This window comes from Eleginops maclovinus, chromosome 9, assembly GCF_036324505.1.
Source record: "Eleginops maclovinus isolate JMC-PN-2008 ecotype Puerto Natales chromosome 9, JC_Emac_rtc_rv5, whole genome shotgun sequence".
Lineage (NCBI taxonomy): Eukaryota > Metazoa > Chordata > Actinopteri > Perciformes > Eleginopidae > Eleginops > Eleginops maclovinus.
In genome coordinates this window covers 3,139,305-3,165,793 of record NC_086357.1, presented here as the reverse complement: position 1 = coordinate 3,165,793, position 26,489 = coordinate 3,139,305, and the positions used below count along the sequence as shown (strand labels likewise).

At 42.4% G+C, this 26,489-nt stretch overlaps 1 protein-coding gene across 6 annotated transcripts; it reads right to left on the bottom strand.

Annotated features, from left to right (window-relative positions):
* Positions 1 to 271: 271 nt before the first annotated feature.
* btbd8 (BTB domain containing 8) lies at positions 272 to 26,027 on the bottom strand. 6 transcript variants are annotated; one of them, XM_063891074.1, is made up of 19 exons: positions 25,932 to 26,027; positions 24,952 to 25,070; positions 21,793 to 21,966; positions 19,057 to 19,175; positions 18,480 to 18,594; positions 16,734 to 16,823; positions 15,707 to 15,787; positions 15,530 to 15,626; positions 13,741 to 13,829; positions 12,070 to 12,172; positions 11,421 to 11,603; positions 11,167 to 11,337; positions 9,617 to 9,746; positions 8,646 to 8,707; positions 7,375 to 7,903; positions 6,741 to 6,828; positions 5,164 to 5,270; positions 3,241 to 5,079; positions 272 to 1,190 (listed from the first exon to the last, which is right to left on the bottom strand). In XM_063891074.1, exons 2-19 carry the CDS (start codon positions 25,053 to 25,055, stop codon positions 691 to 693), a joined length of 4,581 nt encoding a protein of 1,526 aa, XP_063747144.1. In that variant the 5' UTR covers positions 25,056 to 25,070; positions 25,932 to 26,027; the 3' UTR covers positions 272 to 690. The 6 variants fall into 6 exon arrangements, with proteins under 6 accessions (XP_063747144.1, XP_063747145.1, XP_063747142.1 ...); XM_063891075.1 differs by having other exon boundaries at positions 25,953 to 25,974; XM_063891072.1 differs by having other exon boundaries at positions 25,875 to 25,973.
* Between the last annotated feature and the right edge of the window lie 462 nt (positions 26,028 to 26,489).

The window sequence follows — 26,489 nt, the reverse complement described above, 5'->3', positions numbered from 1 at the left end:
TGTGACGAGAAATAAAAAATACCAACGGTAAAAGCACCTTATATCGTTTCATAATTTAGTTTTTTGTATTTGTTATTCGGAAATTAGGTTAGGATTCCTGTGTGCATTTAAAAGCTGTACTAATGTCATAGCATGATAAGCACAGGTCTAAGTAATAACATAATCAAGTTTTAGCAAGCCTGATCAGTAAACAAAGGTTAACTAACAGAATTACATTGAAAACTGAAAAAAGAACACGTTTCTATGACTTGTCACTGACAAACACTTTCCATTTTTCAATAAACACAAATCTTTATTTTCAATATGACATTAAATGCAAGCCAGTAGGCCATTATTATTTTTTTCTTTAAGAAACTTTAGTCAACCATATTATCAGAAGACTGCCATGAGAAAAAAAATACTTTTTTCTTTACTCTATTCTTTTCTAGAGCTGTGAAGCAACATTAATTAAACAGACATACAAAAAATATTAGCATGCATAACATCCCGTTTGTGTCAAAAAACAGTCCACTGAGAGCATGATGGGGAATGCAAATAAGGAGAGTTCTGCAGAATCCAGAAAAAAAAATAACAATGTTTGAGACAGCATATGATTAAATAAGAATAAATTAAGACAAAGTTAATATTCAGAGGTTCAAAGTTCACAGAGAAGGTGTCAACTGTCCTGCAGCTTCTCCTCTGTGTGAGCAGTCAATGATGTGTTTCCAATTCCACGATGGTCCACTCCCCCTGTGGAGATGCAGCGTCTTCTGGGGAGAAGCTTGTTACAGTGATGCTGGTGGAGGAATCCTCCATGGGCGAGATGAGCTCCGCCCAGCGTTTGAAGGTCTCCTTCTCTGGGGACAGGAAGCCCTGAGAGTCCAGGCATTCACGTGAAAGGGACAGAGTCTGCTTGATAAGGTACTGGGCCAGGTTTAGCTCCTCAGGCACAGGGTTTATGATGCCTAGGTTGGACTCGTGGTCTGAGAGGAGCTGCCTGAGCATGCTCCAGTCCCGTTCTGCAAACTCATTGCTCATTTCATCGTCCTCTCTTTGCTTTTCTTGCTCTGCCTTCGATTTAACATCCCTGTCCTTTTCCGAGCATTGCTCGAAGGCTTCTCCCACATCCAGCTCGTAAATGGGAGAAAGGGCTTTGGATGGTCGGCGGTCATGTTTGCAGGTTTGATCCGATCTGTCACAACCATTGTCCCCTAAAAACAATTGACAATACTGCAAAATGACAAACTGATTCACTCCTTCACACTCCTTTTCTTTACATTTCAGGAAGTAGTCACTGCCTAGTTTGATAAAACAGTGACTACTAAATGTTTACCCTTAATGCAACCGTTTCCCTTAAAAGATAATCCAGTGAAGTTTGGTGAGTTATACACATTATAAAAGCAGTGATGTTGATGGTCACAATATGGTTGGTTAAATGGCAACACTATGAAGAATTTAAAAGTCTTGATTTAAAACATTACTTCAACATATGGATGCTAGGTGAATACAGTTGCCTTAAAGGTAATGCACAGAGGAATCTGAATGCATCTCTTTGTCCACCTTTTTAAACAAAGTAAGCCATGCATCGCCAGCACCAGTGAACTTTGCATGTGTCAGTAGCTAACAGTGATATGTTTTGAGATTTTCGTGCAGGTCGTTAAACGGGCAGACCTAATGAACAGACTTGTCACAAAAACGTAAAATGCAAACAAACAGTGCTTTACTTAGAAGCACAGAAAGATGGCACACCACCGAGTTCCATTTACATTCTTTGTGTTTTCTATTTTTTTACAATTGCAAAAAGGCAAAAGATGGATCATTGTTTGATATTAAAAACAAAGTAATTTACATGTTTGCATCGGGATATACCCTCAGTAATGGTGCAGCAGGATTTCTTTTTCTAAATATGATAGTGAAGAAAGAGAGACATGGCAGGACTATGAGAACTGCTCAAGAGACATCACACACATTACAGAGGAGGCTACTGACACTACACAAGCCTACTGAACAAAAGCTCATAGACAACAAACCACAGTGTTTTTTAAAAGTGGACGTCTATCTAGACTTAAGTCTATTGGGTATGACAAGAGGTAATGGGAGTATAGAGAAAAAAAGACATCAAAATGGTGGATGGCAGAGGGGGATGACATGTTTTAATTCAGGCATGCATGTGTGTAGTGCAAAAAAAACAAAACAAAAATAAAAGCAAACACAAAACTCAGGTACATTCATGAATAGAAATAAAGATGATCAGCAAGAAAATGCAAGGGAAATATTCCCCTTTTCTGATAAGAAGTCAGCTAAACTATTTTTGTGTTTTACCTTGATGTCAGATGCTACATATCGCATTTTCACATCAACAAACACTTTGAATGTTATTTATAGATGTTCGTTAATCGCTGTAAACAAAACACCATCAATGGGGAGTCAAAAGACAAACAAAAAATGGCTTCTGGATATATGTTTGTCTTTCCCAGAATGACGATGGTTTAATGAATGAAAAGCCAAACAAATTTATCCTTTACAACAAACCAAATAAAACTTTTAGATCTCCTGAGCGACGGTAATTTTTGGAATGGGTTCTTTTTTAGGAATTTTAGGAAACACAATTTTAATAATACCAACAAAATTAATTTAGCAATGATAAATTGATTTTTAAAACTATATTTATAGCACCATCACATTTGTCAAATTCTCTATGGCTCTGAAAAGGCCAAATGCTGCATAAAAGAAATGACAACAATAACCAAATGTGATTTGTATGTACATGAAAGTGCATTGGTAGAACTATCTAAGAGGCCTTGTCACAAGGCATATTCTTTTTAATGTCACAAATACAATTTATAACATCAGTGTCAGTGACATGTACACTGCTTTCCCCTTCTTCTGTGTAAACTGACTTACCAAGGCCTAGATGCCTCTGACTACAGGTAGTTCAGTTGTTTCAAAATGTACAGCGTATTTACTATGAGGAGACCTTTTTTATCTTTAAAAGGATGTAGCTGTTGCAAATTCAAATTTACAACAGCTACACAATCAATGGGTGGAAATGATGACCAGTGATTTCATTTGAATTTGAACTGGTGTGAATATTTAGGGACTACACTATATCCTTTTTCTGAAAGAGGGATAGGTACATGTTGGGTGTGGGTAAGGTCTTGCAGTTGGAGCAGAGGAGGATGAATCTTGCAGGGATAAACTATACCTTGGGGATAGGAGGTGAATTTGGGGTCTATAATGGGTCCGTAGATCATACATTACCTGCTGGAGATTGTGCAGCATGTACAGGAGAGTCCCCTGTCTGCTGAGGCTCTTTTAAGTCTAGATGTAAATCAGCTTTCTTGGTTTCTGTGGGATTGGTGTGATTTTTGCGCGACCCTCCGTTGTATTGTTCTGTGTGCCGGAGATCCAGGTGGCATGGGCGCTCCTGGGGAGGCAGGTCTCTCACGTCAGCATCCAGGAGAGGAACGCTAGACTTTATTCTGTTACTCTCCGCCTGGAGCTCTGTAAGGAACACAGAGGACTTATCTTCCTGTTCCTTGTCTGGTTTTTTGTGCGTTGTGTCAGCAGTTTCAAAATGGCCTTTCAGGTGGATCTTTTGGTCCTCGGTTGGAGCCAAATTGGTCTGAGGAGTTGATGAGTCACACTCGAAAACTTCACAGGGAGTCGCACCTTCACTGGGCTGCTGAGGTGGCGTTTGGACGCCGCCTTCTTCTGAACCCAACTCCTCACACTCGTCAACAGAGAGCAATACTGAGCGGCGGAAGTTAGCCGTGGACTGGTAGTCAGCCTGATCGTTATCCTGGTCAGCGGCGTCATCGTCAAAAGCCAGGTTGATGATCCCCTGAAAGTTTGGAGAGGATTCAGTTGGCGGCAACGGGGCCTGACCCGGAATCACCTCGACTTCAGATCTGTCATCTTCCGTCACCTCTTCATCTTCTTCTTCCTCCTCCTCAGAGGAAGAGAAGAGCTGGTGGTCGGGGACGCTTTTCACAGTCACTGTTGCGTCCACCTCGGAGTGCTCCTCCTCTACGGGAAGCTCATCTCGGTGCAACCAGGAGCGAGGACGCTGTCTTGCTCCCTCTTCCTCGCTGGTGGTCTCCGCTTCTCGCCCCCGCAGCCTCACCTCCACTCTGAGCCCCGAACCGCCTTCGTACATCTTCAACTCCTCGGGGGTGCTCGTGTCGCTGCTGCTGCGACCTAAGAAGTCGTGGCAGCGCATGGTGCCGCACTTGGAAACGCCTCTTTCGTTGGAGCAACAGTCGTCGTCTTGTGAGCCGCCGGCATCGTAGTCCTCCGAGCGGGGCTTAATGTCGTCGGAGGAGGTGGTGTGTGTGCTGCAGGTCTCAGACTCGGGGCTGACCTGATGGTGGACGGCGCTCCAGGAGTCCTCTAAGGGGGTGCCAGTGCTGCCCACGCTGCATGGTGTGTCTACGAGACGTTCGGTATCTCTCTGAGAGTTTCTGGAGCCGTCCTCATGAACTTGCCCTCCGCTGATGACCCCGCTTGGAGGAGGTTTCACTTTAAACCCTTCAGTCTGTTTGCAAGTGTCCGCCTTAGCAGATTTGACACGAGTGGTGCTGCTAGCTGCTGGTGAACAGTTAGAGTTTTCAGTCAGTACTTCAGTCTTCTGGAGATGCTGCTGGCTAAGTGAATCCTCTTGGCCCCAGTTGGTTGGCTGTGCTGCAGGCTGATCAGAGAGTTCTACCTCTGTGTTCTTATGCACTGCAGCTTCACCTAGGTTTTCTGTCGGCGCAGACTCAGTTTTACAGTCTTTGCCATTGACTGTCTCTTTTCCTTTAGTTCCTGATTTCTTGGTAGCAGGTGAGGTTTTGGAAGTTCCTGCAGATTTTGGAGAAGCTTTCTCCGTAGGCTTTGGTCCGGACTTGGCAGCTGCCACTGAAGTTTGCTTTGAGGAGGCCGAAGAGGCTTTTGGTGGTTTAGCACTTGATTTAGCTGAGGCTCCAGTTGCCGAAGCAGGTTTTGTGGTCTTCTTTTTTGGAGCTTCACTGGCTGCTTTGTCTGGGGCTGAGGATTTCAACCCGTCCTTGCTGTCTTCTTTCCTGGGGGAAGCAGGCTTTTTGGATCCATGCTTGGAGACTAACCCAAAGACAGAATCAAATATTAGTACATTGTACAGTCTATTGACAGATATGTAAATGAAGCAGACTTTGAACATCTCACCATGGTCTGGCGTGCCTCTTCCCTTGGTTTCTGCTCTTGCTGCTCCTGTAGACGCTTTCTCTGCTGCACTAGTCTTGGCTTTAGCACTGGACCTGTTGGTAGGACTGCTATTGATAAATGGAAACAAAAACACAACATAGTTGATGGTTCACTTCATCTTTAAAAATATTTAAAGGGCCACAGAGAAATGAAATCATGGATTAATATTTAGCACCAGCGGGGGGCAGCAGAGTGGTTTTCCCGTTTTGTCAAGGACAAGCGTCTCAGAGATGAACTGATTATGAATGCAAAGAATCTCAAGTTGTTACTTTTGTACTTCTGAAGGATGTTCTACCTTGGATTGTAACTCAATCTAACTGTAGGAGGAACAAGAGAAACAGGGATCATATTATCTGACATCTTAGTGAGTTCACTGAGGACAGGTTTACAGAATCTACATTACCTAATACTACAGGGCCATGTTTAAAAAATACTCGATGTACAAAGGATTATTCTGGCTACGTAAATTCAGGTTGGAGGGGAGTTTAATCTACCAGAGCATCTTTATTTTCAGCACACAAATCCAGAAGTTCAATACAAGATAGATTAACGGTTACCTGCACCATCTGCTTCTTTACAAAACAATCCAAAGATGCAACAACAATATCTTTTGTTAGGCTAACTTACATGGTTTTTTTGCAGGGAGGCTGTTAAAAATGGATGTGCTCCCAGTTTGAATGATGCACATTTTTAGTAAAAAGGATATTTTTAACATCTTTGAAGGGTGAAGAAAGGCCTTGTCAGAATTTGTTACAAAACTGCTTTTGCCTCCTGACAGTTTTCAGTTTTGCTTTCTAGGCCCTGAATGCTCTGAGCTAATGGGTTTGGATATATTGTCTTTGAGCTCATGTTGCAACTTGGCCTGGCCTCGGTTTGATTAATTTCTCTTGTTTGAATGTTTTAAATCATTTCATTGTTAATAACTGTGATCTGGACAATGGTGATGTTTTCTGGATAGCCGACATCCTGTACTCGAGGATTCTCGCGCTCCCTCTTTGCGTATTTGTCCTTCTGTTATGTGTTTTGTACTTTACAAAAGATGAGTCAAATTTCCACCCTATGAGTTCTCATAGGCCACATTTTTTTATAACTGACGAAGTGCCGCTGCACCTTGGTACTTGGGGCTGCGTAGGTCTGACATATATAATTTATGGAATGCTACACAGTCTGAGGGGTAAGCAAAACACAGCGTTTCCGTCTCAGAGATGAGACATTTCTCCAGTTGGAAGTTGTTGTTGTTTTTCAGCATGGCTTATGAACAGTTATAAAAAGCTATTTCATTAATATTGGCTTATTAACAGGAAATTAACCAAAAAGCTTAGATTGTTGACTTGCTCTTGAAACACTAACTTCACTTGAGTGAGATTGAGTTACATAACAACCGTAGAATGGCATTTCAGGGTGGACCCGGCGAGCATCCAAAACGTCCATGTGGAAGTTGACAAGGACAGCACAAAACGTTACACCTAGCATTTCACTAAATACACAAGAAGCGAATAAGAAAGCACACTGATAATAACCACAAAGGAAGAGCTCACCTGCTGATCTTCGTTGTATCTGGTTTCTGAGCAGGTTTTGTCAGTGTGGATTTGACCCCTGTCTTAGTTTGGTGTTTTGGCTTCGCACCTAAACACAGAAAACATTGCATGATTTTTGTGAACCATACTGTGTCAGGCAGATAGCATCGAGATGAATCAAATAAGACTTAGTCAGATACATATGAAACCTTGATTTCCGAAATGAATAATCTTCAGGGTAGCAGGGAAGGGTAATGTGCTATTTGTAGGTGAGCGGACCTCAGAGTAACTTTCAGTGTGGGGTTCATGGACAAACACGAGCACTGAACACTTGTATCAGTGGAGAATAACCCCACCTCCTTAAACTATCAGATGAAGAGCCCCCCTACGGAAGTACAGAGTGATCATTCCCCCTCTGTGTGATAGCTGCTATGACTTCTGCTGTTCTGCTCAGAGTTTGTGCACTGATGCCTGCAGGCTGCTTCGTTCGCTAATAAGTCAACATTCCTGCCATCATCTTCCAAAAATCCCTCCTGGCCATAACACAATTCATCATACTACTCAGTCTGCGTTCGCATTCTGCTTGACTACAGGGAACATTGTAATTGGTGTCGGTCATGATGATGAGATGAGAAGAAGTGAATAAAGAGTAAACCTGTAGTGTCATTACGAGGGCTGCTGGCACTGTTCTCTGGCGAGGCGCTGCCTGATGTGGACGAGGTGCTGGGCTGAGCCTGGGAGGTGCCAACAGAGCTGTCAGCCTTTACTGTCGAGGTCCTCTGAGTCTTGGTTACACTTGGCTGGCTTGTAGATGTGCAGCTCGGGGGAGATATTTTAGGTCGTGCACCTGGATTCGGTTTCTTTTCCTGCTCTCTCGCACCTTGAGAGCTTCTGGGGCCGTTGGTTACGTCACGTCTGGCCCCTGCAGCTCCAGTGCCATTCACAACCGGTGTGCCAACTGATGCTGTCTTTGCTTTTGCTGCTGCACTACGTTCCCCGGGCTTTTTTGTATTCTTTGCCTTGGATGTTTGACCCTCTCCTGGCTTGCTAGCTGTCCCCAGTCCATCAGACTTCATGGCTGATGCAGCACTATGGGAGGAAGAGGTAGTGTTTTCAGACACCCTCTGGGTCCTGTGCACGGGAGGACTCTCAGGTGCAGATGAAGGGCATTTCACAGCCCTTGGCTGCAGGATAAAGAAATAACCATATTAGTCATGCAACTGTAAACCAGGATTAAGCTGCAAATAACCACAGTGTGTGAAACTGAATGACATTATAGCAGATTACAATAAACTAGTGGAGAATAAGACAAAAAAAAGGCTGACTCACATCAACTGTGAAATCAGTCCATGGAGATTTCTATAGTCTGTGCTAAATACTAAATAGACTAACACAGTTCATATAGCCTGTCTTTTATTTACTATCCTAAACAGTTGATTTGCCATCAGAAGTTAAGGGAAGGAATTGCCTCTTTCTTTCTGCTTCGTGTGTCACTTATCAAACTGGCTTTTGTAAGTTGAACAATCAACTGTGAACTGTGTCCTGCAGGTTCAGAAAATGTGCACATATATCCTTAAAAACAGACAAAGTTTTCAATTAATCACAACTGTGTGGCTGCTCTGAACCACTCACACCTCACACCTTGGCAACGCCTCTGAGGATCACCTGAGCCAGGCTTATCTCAGCATCTGTTTACAGAGGCCCTGCTGCTAGTTTTACACTGTATGTCTGTGCTGTGAGGGTGGGGCATTTATGAGACACTGTATGGCATCTGATGACCACACACTGTAAAGACTCGCAGGGATTAAACAAACTTGTGCAAAACTCAAAAATGTGCAAATCTGATTTGCCAAGAACATGTTTAGTTTCTGAAACAACAAAAAGAGTTCAAATAAATGTTAACGTATGGTTGGATGGGAATGTTACCTGTGAGCTAGTGAATACAGGTTTTTTACCAAGTCTCCGGTTGTCCCCTTTATCAATAGCATCTGTGAAAAGAGGATCAAAGGAAGAGCAATGATCATCAAAAAGAAAGTATTATGCATGCGAATCAATATCTATTATATATTCAGTCCAAGAATACCAGCTACAAAAAGGGATGCACTGATTTGTTTTAAAGGAAGATGCCTAGGTCTTTTTAATGAGTTGGAGGAGCCATTTTTTTTCATTCACAAATTTCCATTTCTGTGTTTACCCTTTGAAAATTGGGAAACAATCACTTCATTAACGGATTGATCGAACATGATATTTCAAGCAAAGCGCTGCCCTTTCTATGCTTTATACAGAAACTATTTTAAATCCTGATTACGTTTAGTTTTTTTTGCCCACATTCACTGAAATACATTTGTTATGCTTGCATGCAATCTCTGGAATCCGATTTCAGTGGCAACAAATGTACCAGTAATAGGCACAGGCTGACACCAGCTGAATAAATTATTCATGCAGTGCATTTCAGCACATCGGTGGCCCAACAGTGAGGAAACAGCATGTTAATTGTATTTGTGGGGGCTTCAATCAGACCCACATAGACAGGAATCCAGCCCTCACTCCCACCCTTTAAAAACAAGCATGGCGTGTCTGGTGCAATGCCATGTTAACGACACTCATCTCGCAGAGACTGGTGCAAAGGTAGCTCACATAAAGCAAAAAATACACACTAAATGGGTTAAGAGTGCCTCGACAGCTGTGTAGAAAAAAGCCATTAGGTATTAAATCAGCCTGCATGCACTAAGAGCTTTGCTTCATCTCTAATGATGCAGAGCCACGGCTTCAGCGCAGCGCCAGGCTGGGTTAGGAGAAAAAAACACACACACACACACACACATACATACATACACTGCAGCATGAATCTCCGTGACTCAGAGAGAAGCGCTCACAGCGAGGATTTCCTCCCTTACCTGCTAGTATCCTCTCTCTGTGTTTGGAAGAAAGGGTCTCCCATCCCTGCGTGTGGCGGACCGCGTAAAAGGTCTGAAGCAGGAAGGTCCACAGGCGGGCGCGCAGCGTACAAATCTCTTGCCTGAACGGCTGGCGGTAACACAGAGGAGAGAGAGAAGAATAGAAAGGGGTGCGCTACAGCACAGGCGAATCAGCAGCTGCTTGAAGAACCTTTCACCATGGCAACAAATGCCCCTCCCTCCTCCCTTGGCCTCCCTCTCTCTGTCCCTCCCTCCCCCTCTGTCTCCATTGCAGAATGCACTTGAGCTCCCTTGAGTGAAATCAGTGATGTCAGTGGCTGATGCCCACTCTCCTGTTTCCACGCCTGATTATGAAAACAGGGCTGGGAGGTTAGGGAGGAGCCAGCTCCAGCTCCTCGGCTGCACTGACCCACACACACACACACACACACACACACACACACACACACACACACACACACACACACACACACACACACACACACACACACACACACACACACACACACACACACACACACACACACACACACACACACACACACACACACACACACACACACACACACACACACACACACACACACACACACACACACACACACACACACACACACACACACACACACACACACACACACACAGACAGATTAGTGAAGGCTGCTGGCACACGTCACAGTCTCCCTCAGCCTAATCCATTCTGCCATACTGTACCGTATTTACAGGGGTTATGAGCTTTAACTCAGCAGCCGGGTCACTTTCCCTGGAAGTCATCTCACGAGCTTAACCTGCCTGCTCAACTCAATACATTTTGTTAGTCTCTTAACTGTTTGACAGATATGACTCAAAATGATCTGCACAGATATTGAACAAAGCTTACAGTTGAGTTGAAGGAGGGACAAGCTGACAGGGAGAGAACATTTATAGCAGAGAGCTTAAGCTGTGTTAGACCTGTAGCTTGGAGGATTGGACTAGAGACTAAAGAATAAACATTGTGGTTTTTTAAAAGGTGACTTATGACAGTATTTTTCAACCTGGCCCCTGTTTTCTAGTATTAATCTGAGCCTGTCTGTAGCCAAACCTGCACTTTTAGTGAACACACATTTAAAGAGAGGAATGGACCCTAAGGAATTCATTGTGAAGCACATTTGCTCAATTCTGGAGCAATTTCAAAAACCTGAGTCCATATAGTTCACCTAGACCAAAACATGGGACGATAAAATCTGGGGTTGAAACATAACAAATTTATCGCTAGTGTGTTTAAGATTCAAAGTGACTTATTAGAGTCCTGACTGATAGAAGTTGCACTGCACTGGGATTGGGAGTGGAGCCTCACTTCCCTTTACTAGTGGTTTTGAAGAGTTGTTCAAATCTATGGCAAAAGATTGTAAGTAGACATTACACAGAGTTTGGTAAGAAGACCAAAAGTGGAACTGGACTAAAAGGGAAACCGCACAACAAACAGGTGTGAGCCCAGCCTTAAAGCCTCATGTGCATTTTTGAAATACAGACACACTGATTAATTTCACCTCCTCTTGTTTCCTCCCTCCTTGCTGCAGGAGGGAGTCCTCTTCCCCGTCATCTCCACACAGAAGGTACACAGCAGCAAAAAGATCGCAGCAGTTGTCCACAGAGGCACCCTCTCTGATAGCTGAACACAGCTTCTTCAACAATGTGGGCTCACGGGTAACCTCTTCCCTCTGAGAAATAACATAGAAACCGAAGTTGAATATGTTTGATACAGTAAAGCAGAGCATTAGACTCAGCTCCAACATGCCCTTACCCTGCGAAGCTCCTGAAAGGCCTGGGTTCGGATTACATTGGGTAGATGCTGGACAATGACGTGCAGGCTCTCCTCCTGCAGCTGCGTGGCGAGACTCCTCACCTGCTGGGCCCATTTAACTTCTGGGAGACTGCCAATCAGCTGCTCGGTGCCACAGAGCATGGTAACTGCGTTCTGCACAGTCTGAATGGAAACATCTATCAGCTAAAGACAGTCTAAACCGTGGTTGAACTCAAGTCGAATGAACACTGCAGTCTTTACTGCTCTCCAGGACCTATCGATCAGTAGAGGGAGGCCCGGGATTGTGTAATGGTTCTTGGCCAGCTCTGAATCTCAATACTGGCAAAGACTGAACAATAGTACACTTGCTTTACTCACAGAATGCACTCCAGCTCTTAGATGGTGATGAAAGACAGACCCGAAATTCAATTATCAATTACACGGCTGGTTCACTCCCCATCTGTCTACATCTACATTATATTCCTCAATGAGTCCCTCTTTAATAACTGAGAATTTAATCAAAGTTCATCCTTGATTAGATTAAGTCTGGATTTCCTTCCTGTGGAAAAACACTGGAGAATGGGTTGATGGTATTTGTGCGATTACATGCATACAGTTCAGCTGGTGACTGAGGGAGGGAGGGGCTCACCATGGTTTCAGTTACAGCTGTTAGGCAGGCTGCCTGGAGTTCAGGAGACAAGAGGGAAAAGTTTCTCTCACACCAGGTCTTCACATAATGATCAGCAACCCACCTGAAAACACACATCATGGAGTATCAATAAACCATTTAATAATCAGTTACTTTACATGCAGGTTTTACCCCCTCATGTTTGGAAATTCCATGCTATAGTTTGTTTTGCATTATATTAAAAGAGAATATCTTTGAGTTTTGGACTGACATAGCAAGATACTTAAAGAGGCTCTTCGCTTTTTCTGGTTTTCCTCTACTGTAGTGTGTAATATAGTTGTTGGTGCATGTAAATGCTAAAATCCCTGTGTTACCTCCAGAAGGAGTTTCTCTCCACCAACCCTTTGTTTACTTCTGTAACATATTGACATCATTATGTAACCCTTGCACTTCTGTTGGCTAGTGCTTCAACACATTGTACGTGATAGGCTAGGGGGAAGAGATATTTTGTAATCAATCACAACAGAGCCAGCCAGCTAACCAATCAGAGCAGTCTGGGCTCTGGTTTCAGACAGAGGGTGAAAAGAGTTGCATGACAAAAATAAAGGGATTTTTGAACATTAAAGCATGGTTGACTGAGAAAATGTGCAGAATTGGGACATTTCTGACATTTACTCGAACAATTGATCAATCTATAAAACAATTGGAAGATGAATCAGTCAATAAAATGAAAGATTAGTTGTAGGACAATCAGCAGAAAGTCCTTTTCTAAGTTTGCTGCAGCGTATCTGAGGAGTCTGTGTGGCTGGAGGCAGCGATCAGCAGAGCTGTGCTCGAGGGAACAACTGAGTGAGTGAGGAGGAGAAGGTCAGTAACGCACTGCTGCACAGAGCAGCGGAGTCAGATTTACTGCCATACATGCGTGACTCAGGCTCAGCAGAGACAACACGACAAGGCCATGTCCCCCCCACACCAACTCAAATCACAGTCCAGCTCAACACATCCTATCTCCCTGTCCTACATTATACACTTCTTGCCAGCTCACTGCATTAGCGCACGAATCATAGCTAGTTAGCCTACAGAATCAGCAACAGGAGATCTCGAAGTGAAACGTTCTGAGATTGTGTGTGAACAAATGCACAGTAAGGGAAGGGATAAAAGCCGGGCAGCGAACTGAAATTTAAAGATCCACTTGCGTACTAAAGCTACTAAATGTAGGGCCATGCATTTCTGTCTGTAACTTGAGAAATGCCTTGACCCTTAAGAACGATCATCATCTACATTCTACATGATAAAGGTTCAAAACAATAATCAATGTACCGATGTGAACAAATGTTTTCTGTAGCTTTTTCCTTGTCTGAGGAGTAATTGCTTTAAAGGATCTAAAAGGAATTCATTTGACTCCACAAAGTGGTGCATTGAATCACATTAAAGCATGTTACCCCTACCCAAGGCTATTTCATAACACAAGTATGAACCCACATGCTGGTTACCTAGCAACAGGATGCTGATGTAAGCCAAAGTAGCAAGGTTGGAATATTCTGCACTTCTTTCCATTTACACAAGCATCTGTAAAGGTCATCTCTGACGACTGTTCAAATGATAGGACCAATTATCGGTATGTAGTGTCTCCTCGAAATGCATTTCAGATTTCTAACACATTTATAAAAAAAAGCAAAAACCGACACTCACCTCTTACACAGCAGGTGGAGGTTTTGAAGGCCTAACGCGTGTGTGAGCGACAGACACTCCAGAACTGTTCTCTGAACCCCGTCAATCGGCTGCCAACACAGGAGAAAAATAGAAAGAGCATTATTGTTAACGATGAAGAAGCACACACCATACTCAATCTACACGTGTAAAGCCACAGGAATTACAATAGGATTTGTTCTCTGAGATTTCAGCTGTGATACTACACATAGTGATAAATCATTGTTGTTTTGGAGGACATCACTACTCTAATGGTGTATACACTGAAGAGCTGCGCAGTTTGGAAGGCACCTTCACAAATAAGACAGAAAGGAAACGGTTAATTTCTTAAGCAGCCCCCAGGGTGCTGCCAAGCAAATATTGTCTATTAATTTATTACATTTAGAGAGAGAGAGAATGTATACATTTGGAGGAAAACTGGCCTGCCCTTCTCTATGCTAATGAGCCCAATTACAAAAGCACCAATAACCACAAACTTAGAATCAAATGATTGCTATCTTTTATAGTGAGAACAGCAGTGTTTTGAAAAGTCAGCAATGACAGACTGGGATTTCTCTTCCCAAATTTGTTTTCTCTCTCTCAGGTTTCCCTTCCTTGACTGAAGTTTAGAAAAAGGCTTCTGCACCTCGTCCGTCCAGTTCTGTTGCTCCTGCTCACATTTAAACATTATATGTTTCACTGTTGTTCTCCATTCCTGGCGCTAAGTGAATAATTGCACACAGCTGTGTGTGTGCGTCATTATATCATTAGCAACATTTATTTTGTGAACCAGACCATATGGGGCTGACTGTGGTTGCAAAACACTTAAATCTCCAGTGAAGATCTTCCTGAACTAAGAATGCAGAAAAATAGATAACAATAACTTAGACTTTATGGAGTTTAGGTGGATGATTAATCACTCTCTATTGGCAGGTGACTAAACAGCCTTTCAGGTAGGGATGCATCGATCCAACATTTCCTCTGCTGATAATGATTGCAGTTCCCACTCAGGGCATCTGCCAATACCAGTGGCCTGCTTTACCAGATTTAAAACTTATTTGAACAACTTTGCACATGACCTGAGGCCAGCGCTCGATGAGGTGCTATTTACTGATCATGTGGACGACAGTGGCTAAATGAACGTTGTGATGATACTTCTGGAGCAATGGAGGCAAAACTCAGAGAGACACGGGAGAGCTGGAACTTTGATGGCAAACACTGAAGGTTTATTATGACGTTAACGGCCGGAGAATTGACAAGACATTTGCTGCAGCTACGAGTTGACAGAGCGGTTGCCCGACCAATTCTGAAGAACTCTACTACAATACCAGGTTTTAACCAGTTCCGAATGGACAACCAACGTTCTTCAGTCGCCAGACTAAACAAATATGGACCCTGAATCTAAGTAAAGCTGTTGCACATTGGATAACAATGTACATCAGGGAACCTACATTCCAGATAAGAAGGGCTTCTAGATGTCCCTAAACAATAAACTAATCTCAGGTCAGCTTGTGCTCGGTCAGAACCTGGCATCAACAAAGTGCCCAAGCTGCCCCTCTTTAAGGGAGATTACAGCACCCCCAAGGAACAAGAACTATGCCATTGGAATAGAGACAGAGGAAGGAGAAAATTATGAACGAGGTCAAAGGTTAAACACCAAAGCAAAATACTCCCTAACAAACGCAACCGATAGCAGCAGAATAAATGTGAAATGCTACATACACACAGTACACATAGAAAGAGAAAAAGCCTATGAAGTCCATCATAACATCCCTCATAATGGAAAGCTGACCTTGGGGAAGAAGCGGCAGTAGTCTCGGGTCAGAACCATCTCCACCACGTCTTTCAGTCCCTCTAAACCCAACATGTCTGCAGCCAACACCACCTGACTGTGGGACAGGAGACACCGAACACAGGTCAGCTTGTTTTCTGCATCTGCATTCTGATTGTGTCTGGTCTCATACAGTACCTGGCACTGGCTCCAGGTGGTAAATCCACTATGGCTCCGTACATGAACTGGAGCAGGACTTCCATCTCATCTGGCCCTAAGCTGGAAAAGGTTAATAAAACAATTTGTTAAGATTTAAAGTTAAAGGTACAGATTGGATTTTTTGTAGGTGGGGGTGTATGAGGTACTTGTACATGGTCAGTGTATAACCCACACTAGATGGAGGCGCTTCCTTTCTGGAGAAACTGACAGGAGAACCAGCAGGATACTGTATTACTTTGACTATAGATAAGTATCTCATACAACCCGCGAATCCAAACTATTCTTAAACATACAGAATTGTAGAAAATGACAGTGTATTTATTTTCTTTCTGACTTCATGCATGTGTGTAGATTTCTGTCTATACTGCCAACACGACTGAGAAGGCTGTGAACAGAATCCATATATCATGCAGCACTCAATCCTCGTGACTGCAGCCCGAGGGCCACTTTATAGTACCCCACACACACACACGCACGCACGCACGCACGCACGCACACCAACGCCGCAGCTCTCCATTCTGACCGACACGTCTTCCCCCGTTAACCTCAGATCAGTGATGCTGAGGCGAGCGGCACCTCTATCCCCGGAGGAAAAAATGGGCTTCATTTGCCTTTCCCCGCTCTGAAAGATGCTGTGTGTGTGTGTGTGGGGGGGGGGGGGGGGAGTGGCCAGCGGTGGTGCTGGGGGGGAGGCCCTTCAGCAGGCAGTAGACACAGAAGACAATGAAGCAAACGTCGCTTGGTAGAAATGTGAGCGAGCCATTTCAGATTCCACTGGCAGTGGGTCGCTGTGTGTGTGTGTGTGTGTTTATGTGTATATCTGGAGTTAAAACACGCCATTTTGAGTGAACCCCATACTGTACAAAGCCACCTCTGCTGCTAGGCCTGAATAATGCATTTAGCATATGCAGTAAATCAACAGGTATGAAATATGGGATAGTCAGAGCAGGAGCGGAGGTGTGTTATGGATCTGTGTGACCTGCTGCAGGATCATGCTGAGTCTTACCCTTGCAGAGTGATGCACTGTCTGGAGCTCTCCATCCAGCTCCCGCTAAGCATGGCTCGAAAGTACTGGGACCGCGCACACAGGATCGCCCTAGAAACCCAGTAAAGCAGCCAGTCGCAAGTCAGTTCAACCCGCCACGTTAATATTTTACATATCATATGGCAGGCTTGTGTGTACTTAAACGGTTTGAAAATGACAAGCAGGAGAACAAAACATGTTTGTGTGTTTTGTAGTCCCTGGAAATTTGTATTCTCCCTTCCTCTAAAGCACTTGTACACAAATATGGAAATAACCTGTCCCTAAATCCCATGAAAAGACCACAACCAACCATGAATTATGAATTAGTGTGCTAAATATCATCCACATTATTGGGTGCCCTTATTCAACTGCTATTTCAGGCAAATATCTGCTCTATCATCTGATAGTTACTCAATGCATTTAGTCAGTTCCACAGGAGCCTTGTTGAAAGCAGAGGTCAGAAGAATGGCCAACCCAGAAATGAGTCAGCATTCTAGAACTAATGGTTACCTTACTGGTTTTTGATTTAGTCTTCAGTGAAATGCCTGAAATAAGTTTGTGGTTTAAAAAAAGCAGAAGAGATTTTCACTTTTTACACTAGGACCTAAAACACACCAGCATCAGTGAAAGTCTGAAGGTCATAACAATGGCAGTTGCTAACAAGTGTCAAGAGTCACACCGAACATTAGCCACATTTAGCTTTGCGTAACATTCGCTTTTAACTTCCGCCAACTGCGTTTACTCTTACAAAATCATAATCTGGTGTTATAAGGTGGAGATTATCCTGCTGAACAAGAAATGTAGGTATCATAAATGTGTTTCACAGATCTTATTTTCTGTAATATTCTGAAGACCAATACAAAAATCCCATTGCTTTTGTTGAGGGAACATTTGAGATGCTAACTTTCGGGTCGCCCTACTAAAATACATCATCACTGCATCACTCTATTGTCTATGGGCTGAACACCACAGCCTACCTGAGTATTTTTGCTGACCATCCCTATATGACATACAGTATACCAATCTTCCTATAGATACTTTTGGCAGGATGACACACTCATCTGAAAGTTCAAATCATCTTGGAACATTACTACTAAATCTCAATCCAATAGAGCACCTTAGGGATGTGGTGGAGGGTTAGCTTGACATCCCAGATGTGCAGCCTACACATCTGCAGCAGCTGTGTGATGCTATTCAGTGAAGTTGGACCTTATATCCATCACCCTGTTTAATCCAAGCCATGAAGAATAAGGAAGTACATTGTTCAGTGTGTTGATCACTAATGGCCATATTTCTCTTGTGAAATGGATAATGCGTATTAAGAAACTCTTATAAATTGGAAGTAAAGAAGCAGTTTGGGCATCAGTAGAGAACCCCTGCTTCAGCTAACCCTGTGCTGTCACACAGATCCCTGCTGCAGAGAAACCGAAAACTGGCCCGGCTTCCTCTCTCTGACAAGCTTTTGCTTGCTGCTCCCCTGAGCATGAGTTGGGAGAAACCTGTCTCCATGGTTACCACCAGCTTCTACAACCTCTGCATCACAAAATGACCACTCACCACTGCTCCACACTGCCACGAGTCAACAGCAAACGTGCGACCTCTGAAGTGTTTTCTCACCGGCTGTACTGAGCTGGACATCTTGCAGGACCCGTGTGATGGTATTCTTAAGAAAAACTATGTTTGTGGGTTCCAGATGTATGAATGAGGTGGCAGTGGGAGCAGCTCTACCTGTGGCAGGAGAAGACCTGCTCTGCTACTTGGATGGTGATGTCACACTGCTCCCCCCGCTGGTACAGATCCAGCAAGTCAGCTCCGAGGCCTGAGGCTGGCTCCAGAACAGCGTCTGGGGTAAAGAGGGATAATGAGGAAGGGGAGGGAGGGAGAGTGGCAGAGAGAGAGGCTCTGAGTGTGATACGTGTGAGTTATCGACCAGTGAACCCCTCTACTATAGGGGTGTCCAAACTTGTTTCACGGAAGGCCTCATACACACAAAAAGGACTGGGCCACTCACTAACCCTAAATACTTTTAGAATTTGCTGCGGGCTAAAAATGGACCACGGGCCGCAGTTTGCCATCGGGCCGTAGTTTGGACTCAACTTATAACCCAGCAAATTGTGACTTTACAAAGTATCTGTGTGATGGCCATGCTGAAATGAGCAGTTACGACAACAGGAATCCAAATGGGATTATCTCTTAAATGGATTATAGCTGAGATAACATGATGTTTAGAAGGGGGATGGGGACAGGGGGGGGGCCTGATAGGTCACATAACCTACAATAACCCTCTATAGAGAAGCGTGTATACCTGAGTCAGAGGAAGTACGCAGGTCTGCTGGGTGAGGAGCAGTGCTTTCTGGCACGGAGCTGTCCAGGTCTGGGATTATTTCAGCCGAGTGCATGCTCTGGTGTGCCGTGTACACGCGCCTGCAGAGGGAAACTCCAAAAGGTTAATCAACACAAGACCTTTCATGCTAAATAACAACCCCTGACGCATTGTGACTGTAGTGACAAGGCATACATTTGAACTGCAAACGGTTTCCTTTTTTTTCCCAATGAAGCATTTTATGAAGTGGCTCCAAACCTAATGAAGTTACTAACAGTCTGTTATAGAACGCGCCCTGAGTGCTTTGTAATATTCTGTGGCATCCTGGCTTGGTCTGAAGTGTGTTAAACAAGGGAGTGAGGTAATGCAACCCAGCCGTTAAAGTGCAGACAATAAAAAACCTTCCCGGTTCAGGTCCGACCATTGATGCACGTCATTCCTCATCTCCCTTTCTCCTCTACTATCACTTAATATAAAAACATATCTTTTGCATAATAATTTAAAGTAGTGTAGTGAGAAGATTGGCATTGTTTTTAGAAAAGGAATCGTGACACACCTACATAGTAAAGTAAGGTCCACGCATTTAACACATTCATGTATTAAGACCTGTCATCAGCTATTTTGCACCTTGCTCAAGCCAATAGTGTTTAGATATTTGTGTGGAATCTGTTATCAGATACAGTATAAATATGTATAATATACATTGGTTTAATCATCAGTAACAATATCCTTTTTGATGCAAAGCCAAAAGGGCGCCGATGAGTGCAAACACTTTTCAGTCTTCTGCAACCTGCCAAGTTTCATGCTCCCTGACGGCCATCTACTACAAATCCTACATAGAAACACATCCTCATAAGTCCCTATGGCATTTGTATATAAAATCTAAAAAAGTAAACACAAACAGCAGAATGACGATGGTCCCGCAGAGCAGCCTGTTCTATATAACACTCAGCTGGAAAACAGGGACAATTCTATCTTGTCATCCCTACGCTCTGGCACCTGTTCAGATCCCCTTAGTCATGACACACAGATACAAACATCACGCTCTCCACAGCATCCTAAACTCAGGAGAAACGGATGGATTTTGCGCATAAAGAATAGTAAGGCCTGGATGATGTCCATGTTGTTGCTGCTGGATGTTTTTGTTGACATTTTTGGATTGCAATGTTATGCTGGTCATACTTATGTTTCTGTGGATATCTGACAATGATGCTGCTGGACCACTTGGTTCCATGTGTTCCAACACTTACTCATACATACTTACACTACTGCACTACTTACTTTTGTTTGTAGTTGCAGTGCTGCGAACCCTTCATTTTTATTATTGTATTTTTGTTTGATGTTGTACTTTAAATCCACAGTGACCATGTCATAGAAACTGTTTGTTAAATGATCATTTTTCTTTTCCAGACAACTGATGAATGTCAAAAAGCTCTTCAGCATAAGTAGATTTAGATTGCTTGAATTATCCAACCAACTGTCTAAAACTGCTCTGGTTGGTATGGCAGTTTAAAATATACAATTCAAGAAGGCACTGGATAGAAAAGCAGCAAAATGAGTTACTCAAACACATCAGAATAATTGATGAATTTCTGATTGACTTATCTTTCCAAATAATATTGAATCTTTTTAATAGGATGCCTAAGTATGCCAAAAGTCTCCATCATGCCTGGTAACCTGAACACAGGGAAGTTTTTGTTACTATGTATAATAGGAGCTTAAAATTAATTTTGAGAGCTAATGGTAGTGTAGTGAAAGAAGGACGACTCTTTCTTCTAGCCATAATTAGAAACTGCTAATGAGACCCAGGCGCACATCAGTGGATCACAAGACTGCAAAGCCTTGATGGAAATAACTTCTCTAAAATGATTACAAACCCGCAAACACCTTGGGATTTGCGTGTCTCAGCACTGAAACTCAAATGTGACTTGCAATTTATTATTGAATAGCTGCAGCATTTGAGATGCTCCTTGAGAGAAACATACAAACACCAGCAGATTCTTATCCTGCAGGTTAAAGAGGGTGTGCGTGGCGCCCTCTGTTGGACAGGCTGTGCAACTGTAGCACTAAGAGACAAGATGCATGTCTCCTTACTTCACCTAGAAAGCACAAACCCCCCTATAAAGGTTTTTGTTTTTGAGATCCACCTACCCCAGGTAAAACAAAGGAAAAAGAGATGTTTTGTCTTGTGTTTAGTTTTAGAAAACGATGGCTGTTTAAAGGATTTTAGGATCTACTGCTGGATGTAGCTGCACTGCTTAGCTGTTAGGGGTTTGAGACTGCAGAGGGTGAAAGTCAAATAACTTCCATGTTTGAAAAGATAACATATTTTTTTCTGTGACTGGATTTTGTATTTCCTATTTCATGTGTGTTAGAGTGTATATATTACAGTGATGCAAAAAGGTAATGCGAAATATTTGTTTTAAACATACTGTATATAAATATATATATATATATATATTTTGTGGCGTCTATGTAAACATTTATTTGGTGACATTCTGATCATTATTTCCTGAGATACATGTGGTAAGGCATACACGAGAAGACTATTCACTATTTTTGGTTATAGGAAGGTTCCAAACATCAACCCAAAAAAAATAATTTGTATACAACCATCCATTTCCAAAACTACATAGTATATTAAAATAACATAAAGTATCTCAACTTGAAGAGGCCTCAGCAACATAAACAGAAGCTGTATTTAGAAATCCTGCCTACCTGAGGAAATCTTTTAACCCGGACAGATCATATCCAGACAGATAGATGTTGCTGGGATCTTTGTGGCCCTGCAGCACATGAGGAGCTCTGGCCAACAGCACGGCTCTGTGGGCCTGCAGAGAGCCGGACCCAGCATACAGAGAGACATCCGCCTCCAGCTCCTCCTGCAGCAACCTGGGGAAAGATTTAACAACACTTTATCGCTCGCAGTGCCCTCAAATTCACCTTTCCTAACTGTGTCTCAAACATGCATCAGTGTGTCTGAGTTACTATCGTCATACAAAACACAAACACAAAAAACTTTGGTTGTAACCATGTTGAACATTTGTAAGCAAACATAGTTGAGCTGAGTTTATTGTAATCGCTTTTGATTAATTAAACTTAAACACACGAAAAAAACAATAACTCATTATTTATATAATCAAGCCTTTGCTTATTATATCAGGTTTACAGAACATGACATGATGGGTGACACAGACATTTACAACATTTATCACGAATGTACAGACATTAAATAATATGTATAAGAATAAAAACATCTATTGTCCCCATGCCAGACCACAGAGCCCTGCTGCACTTGGCCGTAGGATCAGGTCCTAAGTAAGTAGTAAATGGAAAATGAAAAGGTTAATATCTTTGATAAAGACCGCCCCCCCCCCCACACACACACACACACAGTACAAGTATATAAGCACACATAAACAGGCATTTTTTGTTTTACAAGACACAGCACAAATACACACAGGAGCGGGCACCTGGTAGCAGTTGGGGTTTCGGAGCCTTGCTCAAGGCCCCCTCGACAGGGCCCAGGAGGTGAACTAGCACCTCTCCAGCTACCAGTCCTCCAGTTATTTTTCTGTTTTGGTCCGATGGGGATGTGAACCAGCTACCTTTCCCAAGGCCAAGTCTCTACAGATTGAGCCACTGCTGCCCAACATTTCAGAATACATACACATTCTAATAAACAGTGAACATGTGGCTATTATTTTGGACGTATTAAATGTTGATAAATCTGGGTTCATTGTATTGTGTCTCACTGGGGTAATATGTCATCTATGCTTGATCTTAAATTGAAGTTCAAGTAAAGTAAAACAGCCAGAAAGGTTGAGATCATTCCACCCCTTATCCCCAATCTCAATACTGAGGTCATTCTCCCAGTTTAGTTTTAGTTGTATTTCTTGCACTGTCCTGGAGCGAACTGTGTTATCAATTTTGTCCTTACTAATAAGTATCTGTTCTAATGAAGAGATTGCACCAGATCATTTCAATAGTTTGAGACTGGGTTTACAAAAGCAATACCTCTGTACCTAAACCAATGAGAGGCTGGGGTTTTGTGTCTATCTTTAAACTCATAAAAGGTCACCATTGGATCAACCTGTTGTGCAATAAACTAAAAATAGAAGAAGACAAATGATATGGATGCTATGCACCTTATATCCAATATAGGATAGTTTAAACATACATTCATTTACACACTGGGGACAGGGCTGTTGCATTAAGTAGTCATTGAGGAACATAAGTGTTCATTCGTTACTTTTATATTAGTTAATCATCCTATTCCTATTATGTTCATAAAACTGTGAGGTTTTTTACACATTGTATTTCTCTTTCAAAACAAACGTATTGCTTTAGCATTTGTTCTAACATGTAAATTCCTTGTAGTTCAATCTGACTCACGCTGAACGTCTGGTTAGAGTGTGAAATCGGATTCTTTACTCTATACATGAACAGAAGTGAACAAAGGCCTTCTTAACTAACCAACCTCTAAAATCTGCTGGGTTCAAAGAGTAATCTGATGGCCTATTTCTCCCTCTCAGGCGCACACTGACTCTGAGGCAATGCGTCTCTTCTTCACCATCATTATCTCTCCTTGCGCCTCAACGACTGATCTGTGTGACCCAGAAGCCTCAGCTAAAGACCGATAGTGCGGTATGTACAAGTTCTAACTATGTCCATAACTGTTACCGTCTGATTAAGTATGCCCAGACCGATGAACCACTAGTGTAACAAGGACATTTACATCCCGTCAGATAAAACCCAATGACCTGCACAGATCCATGTTTCTCATGGGGGAACTTTACTGGAACTTTGCTGCTTGCCAAGTTGTATAGTCTTATTATCCGAGGGCCTTCTATAGTTTTCTACAGGATTCCTGACCTTGGAAAGTTTTAGATAAAATAGTTAAATAAATCTTAACTTAAGCACCAATTATTAGCTTACATCAACAGTTTTCAAACAGTGGTCTTCCTAAGTAGATGTTTACTTTTCTTCTGGAAATGCTTTTGTAAGCTTTTATTCGTATGGTATGATTAAGATTCAATTTTCAAAGGCTTTAATTTCATATTATTTATTGTATTTTATTTAATTGCCAAACTATGCTGTAGCTATTGTACATATTAAAATGAATGCCTCTGAAAGTGTTATCTTGAACATGGCGAAAAAACTGTAGGACCATTTTATAATATTATCACATTTATTTAAAGCTTAATAACATAAGTAAAGGTCATTGTAAAAAGGGAAAGTCATTTCCAGGAAATGTTCCTCTGAGGTAAACTTAGAGTTGAGGTAAAGGTTAATTCAATATTGTACATAAAGACTGGACACTCAAAGGAGACAGATTAAAAAAGGAAGGTCAAATGTAATGCATTAGCAGAGGCCAAGATATTCAGACTTTTTGTTTCATGCTCTTAAACACTTGACTATAGACTTCGTAGACTAATCTTAGCTATCCTGCCCCTAAATTATAATTTAGGTTGTTCAAAGCCCATCACTCCAGTTTGCAATGCAAGTATTCTTCCTCTATTTCTTTAAGAAGGTTTGGTCAAGAAAAGTAAGATTAACCCCATGTGATCACCAAGGTTATTTTTGTAACTTTATAATCTCTTATTGGGCCGGAGAGGATACAATAAAACAGTTTTAACAACTGAGTACTACAGTTTCTGAACTGCCCCTTTGAATGGGCTCTTTGAGTTGAGAAAAGAAGTTGCAGGCGTGGCAAGCAGCGCAGACAGAATCTGCTTTGAAAATAGATTTTCCAGTTGACAGCGCCGCATTTCTCTGACAGCTTTAGGAAAACTTGAAGACATAGCTCTTTGTTACTGACATTTGCCATTGATCAAAGATTACACCCAGTTCAGTGCATACTGTCACATGCCTTACCTGTCAAGGTCTGCAGATAATGCAGATGATAAACATCTTTTCAGCTGCTCTTTGTGTTTGCGCTCTTTGGCCTGGAACTCCCTGGCAGACTCTGTGGTGATCATGATTCATCAGGTTCTCTGAGACAGGAACAAGAGAGAGATTTTAGCCAGTCGGTTCATTTATTAAGCACATTTCATGCCACAAACGTACATTCAATGTGCTTCAAAAGAAAATATAATATTAAAAGTTATTGACAAAAAAGTGCTACATAAAAACCAAGTTGCTTGCTGGGGAAGAAACTTAAGAATATATTTGGCCAAGTGAGACAGGTCTTTGAAAAAAGGGACACAGTTACATAAAATGCAATGCACCCTTTAATACTGTATCACTCATATGATGCCAGCTTCACCTGACATGACGTGCTGTCAGTCTGCAACCCCATCACTCACCACACACTCACTATCACCAGCACTGTAACACATAGAGGCGCTGCTGCTTGTCAATTAAAGAAAAATGTATTAAAGATGACTTCGACAACCGGACACAAATTCACTGTGTCCAAGGATATAATGCAATCTTTACGTTATAAGAACAAGGATATTTATAGCTGTGATAACAGCACACCGGCTTTACTCAGCTCCCCACGGAAATAACACCACTGATAACACCAAGAATAACCAGTTTCTCTCTCCTTTTTGAATTAGTTTCAATAATGTAACCGCACCCGCCTAAACTCAAACAAATATCCATGCTTACACGAGTACTTGCTGTTTCTCTGCCCGACACGGCCTGTGCTGTTAGCCGAATAACATTGATCTCATTTCCCTCTCATGGCTAGCATGCTCGCGCTAGCTAACATGGGCTACCGTTAGTTGTTAGTTATCTTCTTAACCTTCAACCATAAATGTCTGGTGATGAAAATAGTCCGACAAATGAATTACCGCCAATAACTGTCTGTTTGTATGAGGTTCGGTTACAAGCTCAAGCATCTTCATTACCCGGTCGGCTGACCCACTGACCGATGTTGTTGACATCACCGCTGCACGCTGTTCTCCCCACCCACCGCCCTCCAGAGCACTGCTCGCAAAGCCGAGTAGGAGCGGCTAAAGTCCTCACAGTCCGGAAGCTGAAGCACATGCGCAGTGCAAACAAGGAAGGTGCGGTGTCCTCAAATGATGCTTTTAGGTTCTCTATCTGACCTCGAAATTCAAAATACACTTTGAAAATGTACCTGTTTCTGGTCGTTTAAACATTACATTACATCCGAATCTACCAGTGGGACTGTTTCTCTTTGCAGTTAGAATTGGATGAAACTTGTAAATGTATTTGAATGTTATGAATATTATTTGTAATATTATAAATAGTGCAGACCAAAATCTACAACTACAACGAAATAATAACACAGTGTATGTGTTCTAAAATACTAATAACGCAAAATCACAAGTCATCTTTATGATCAAACAATTCATCCTATGTTGAATAGAGTTTATTATCTATTTATTTAAGATTTAACTAAAGGATTGTCCAAAGAAACGGAATATGACTAATTTAGGAAA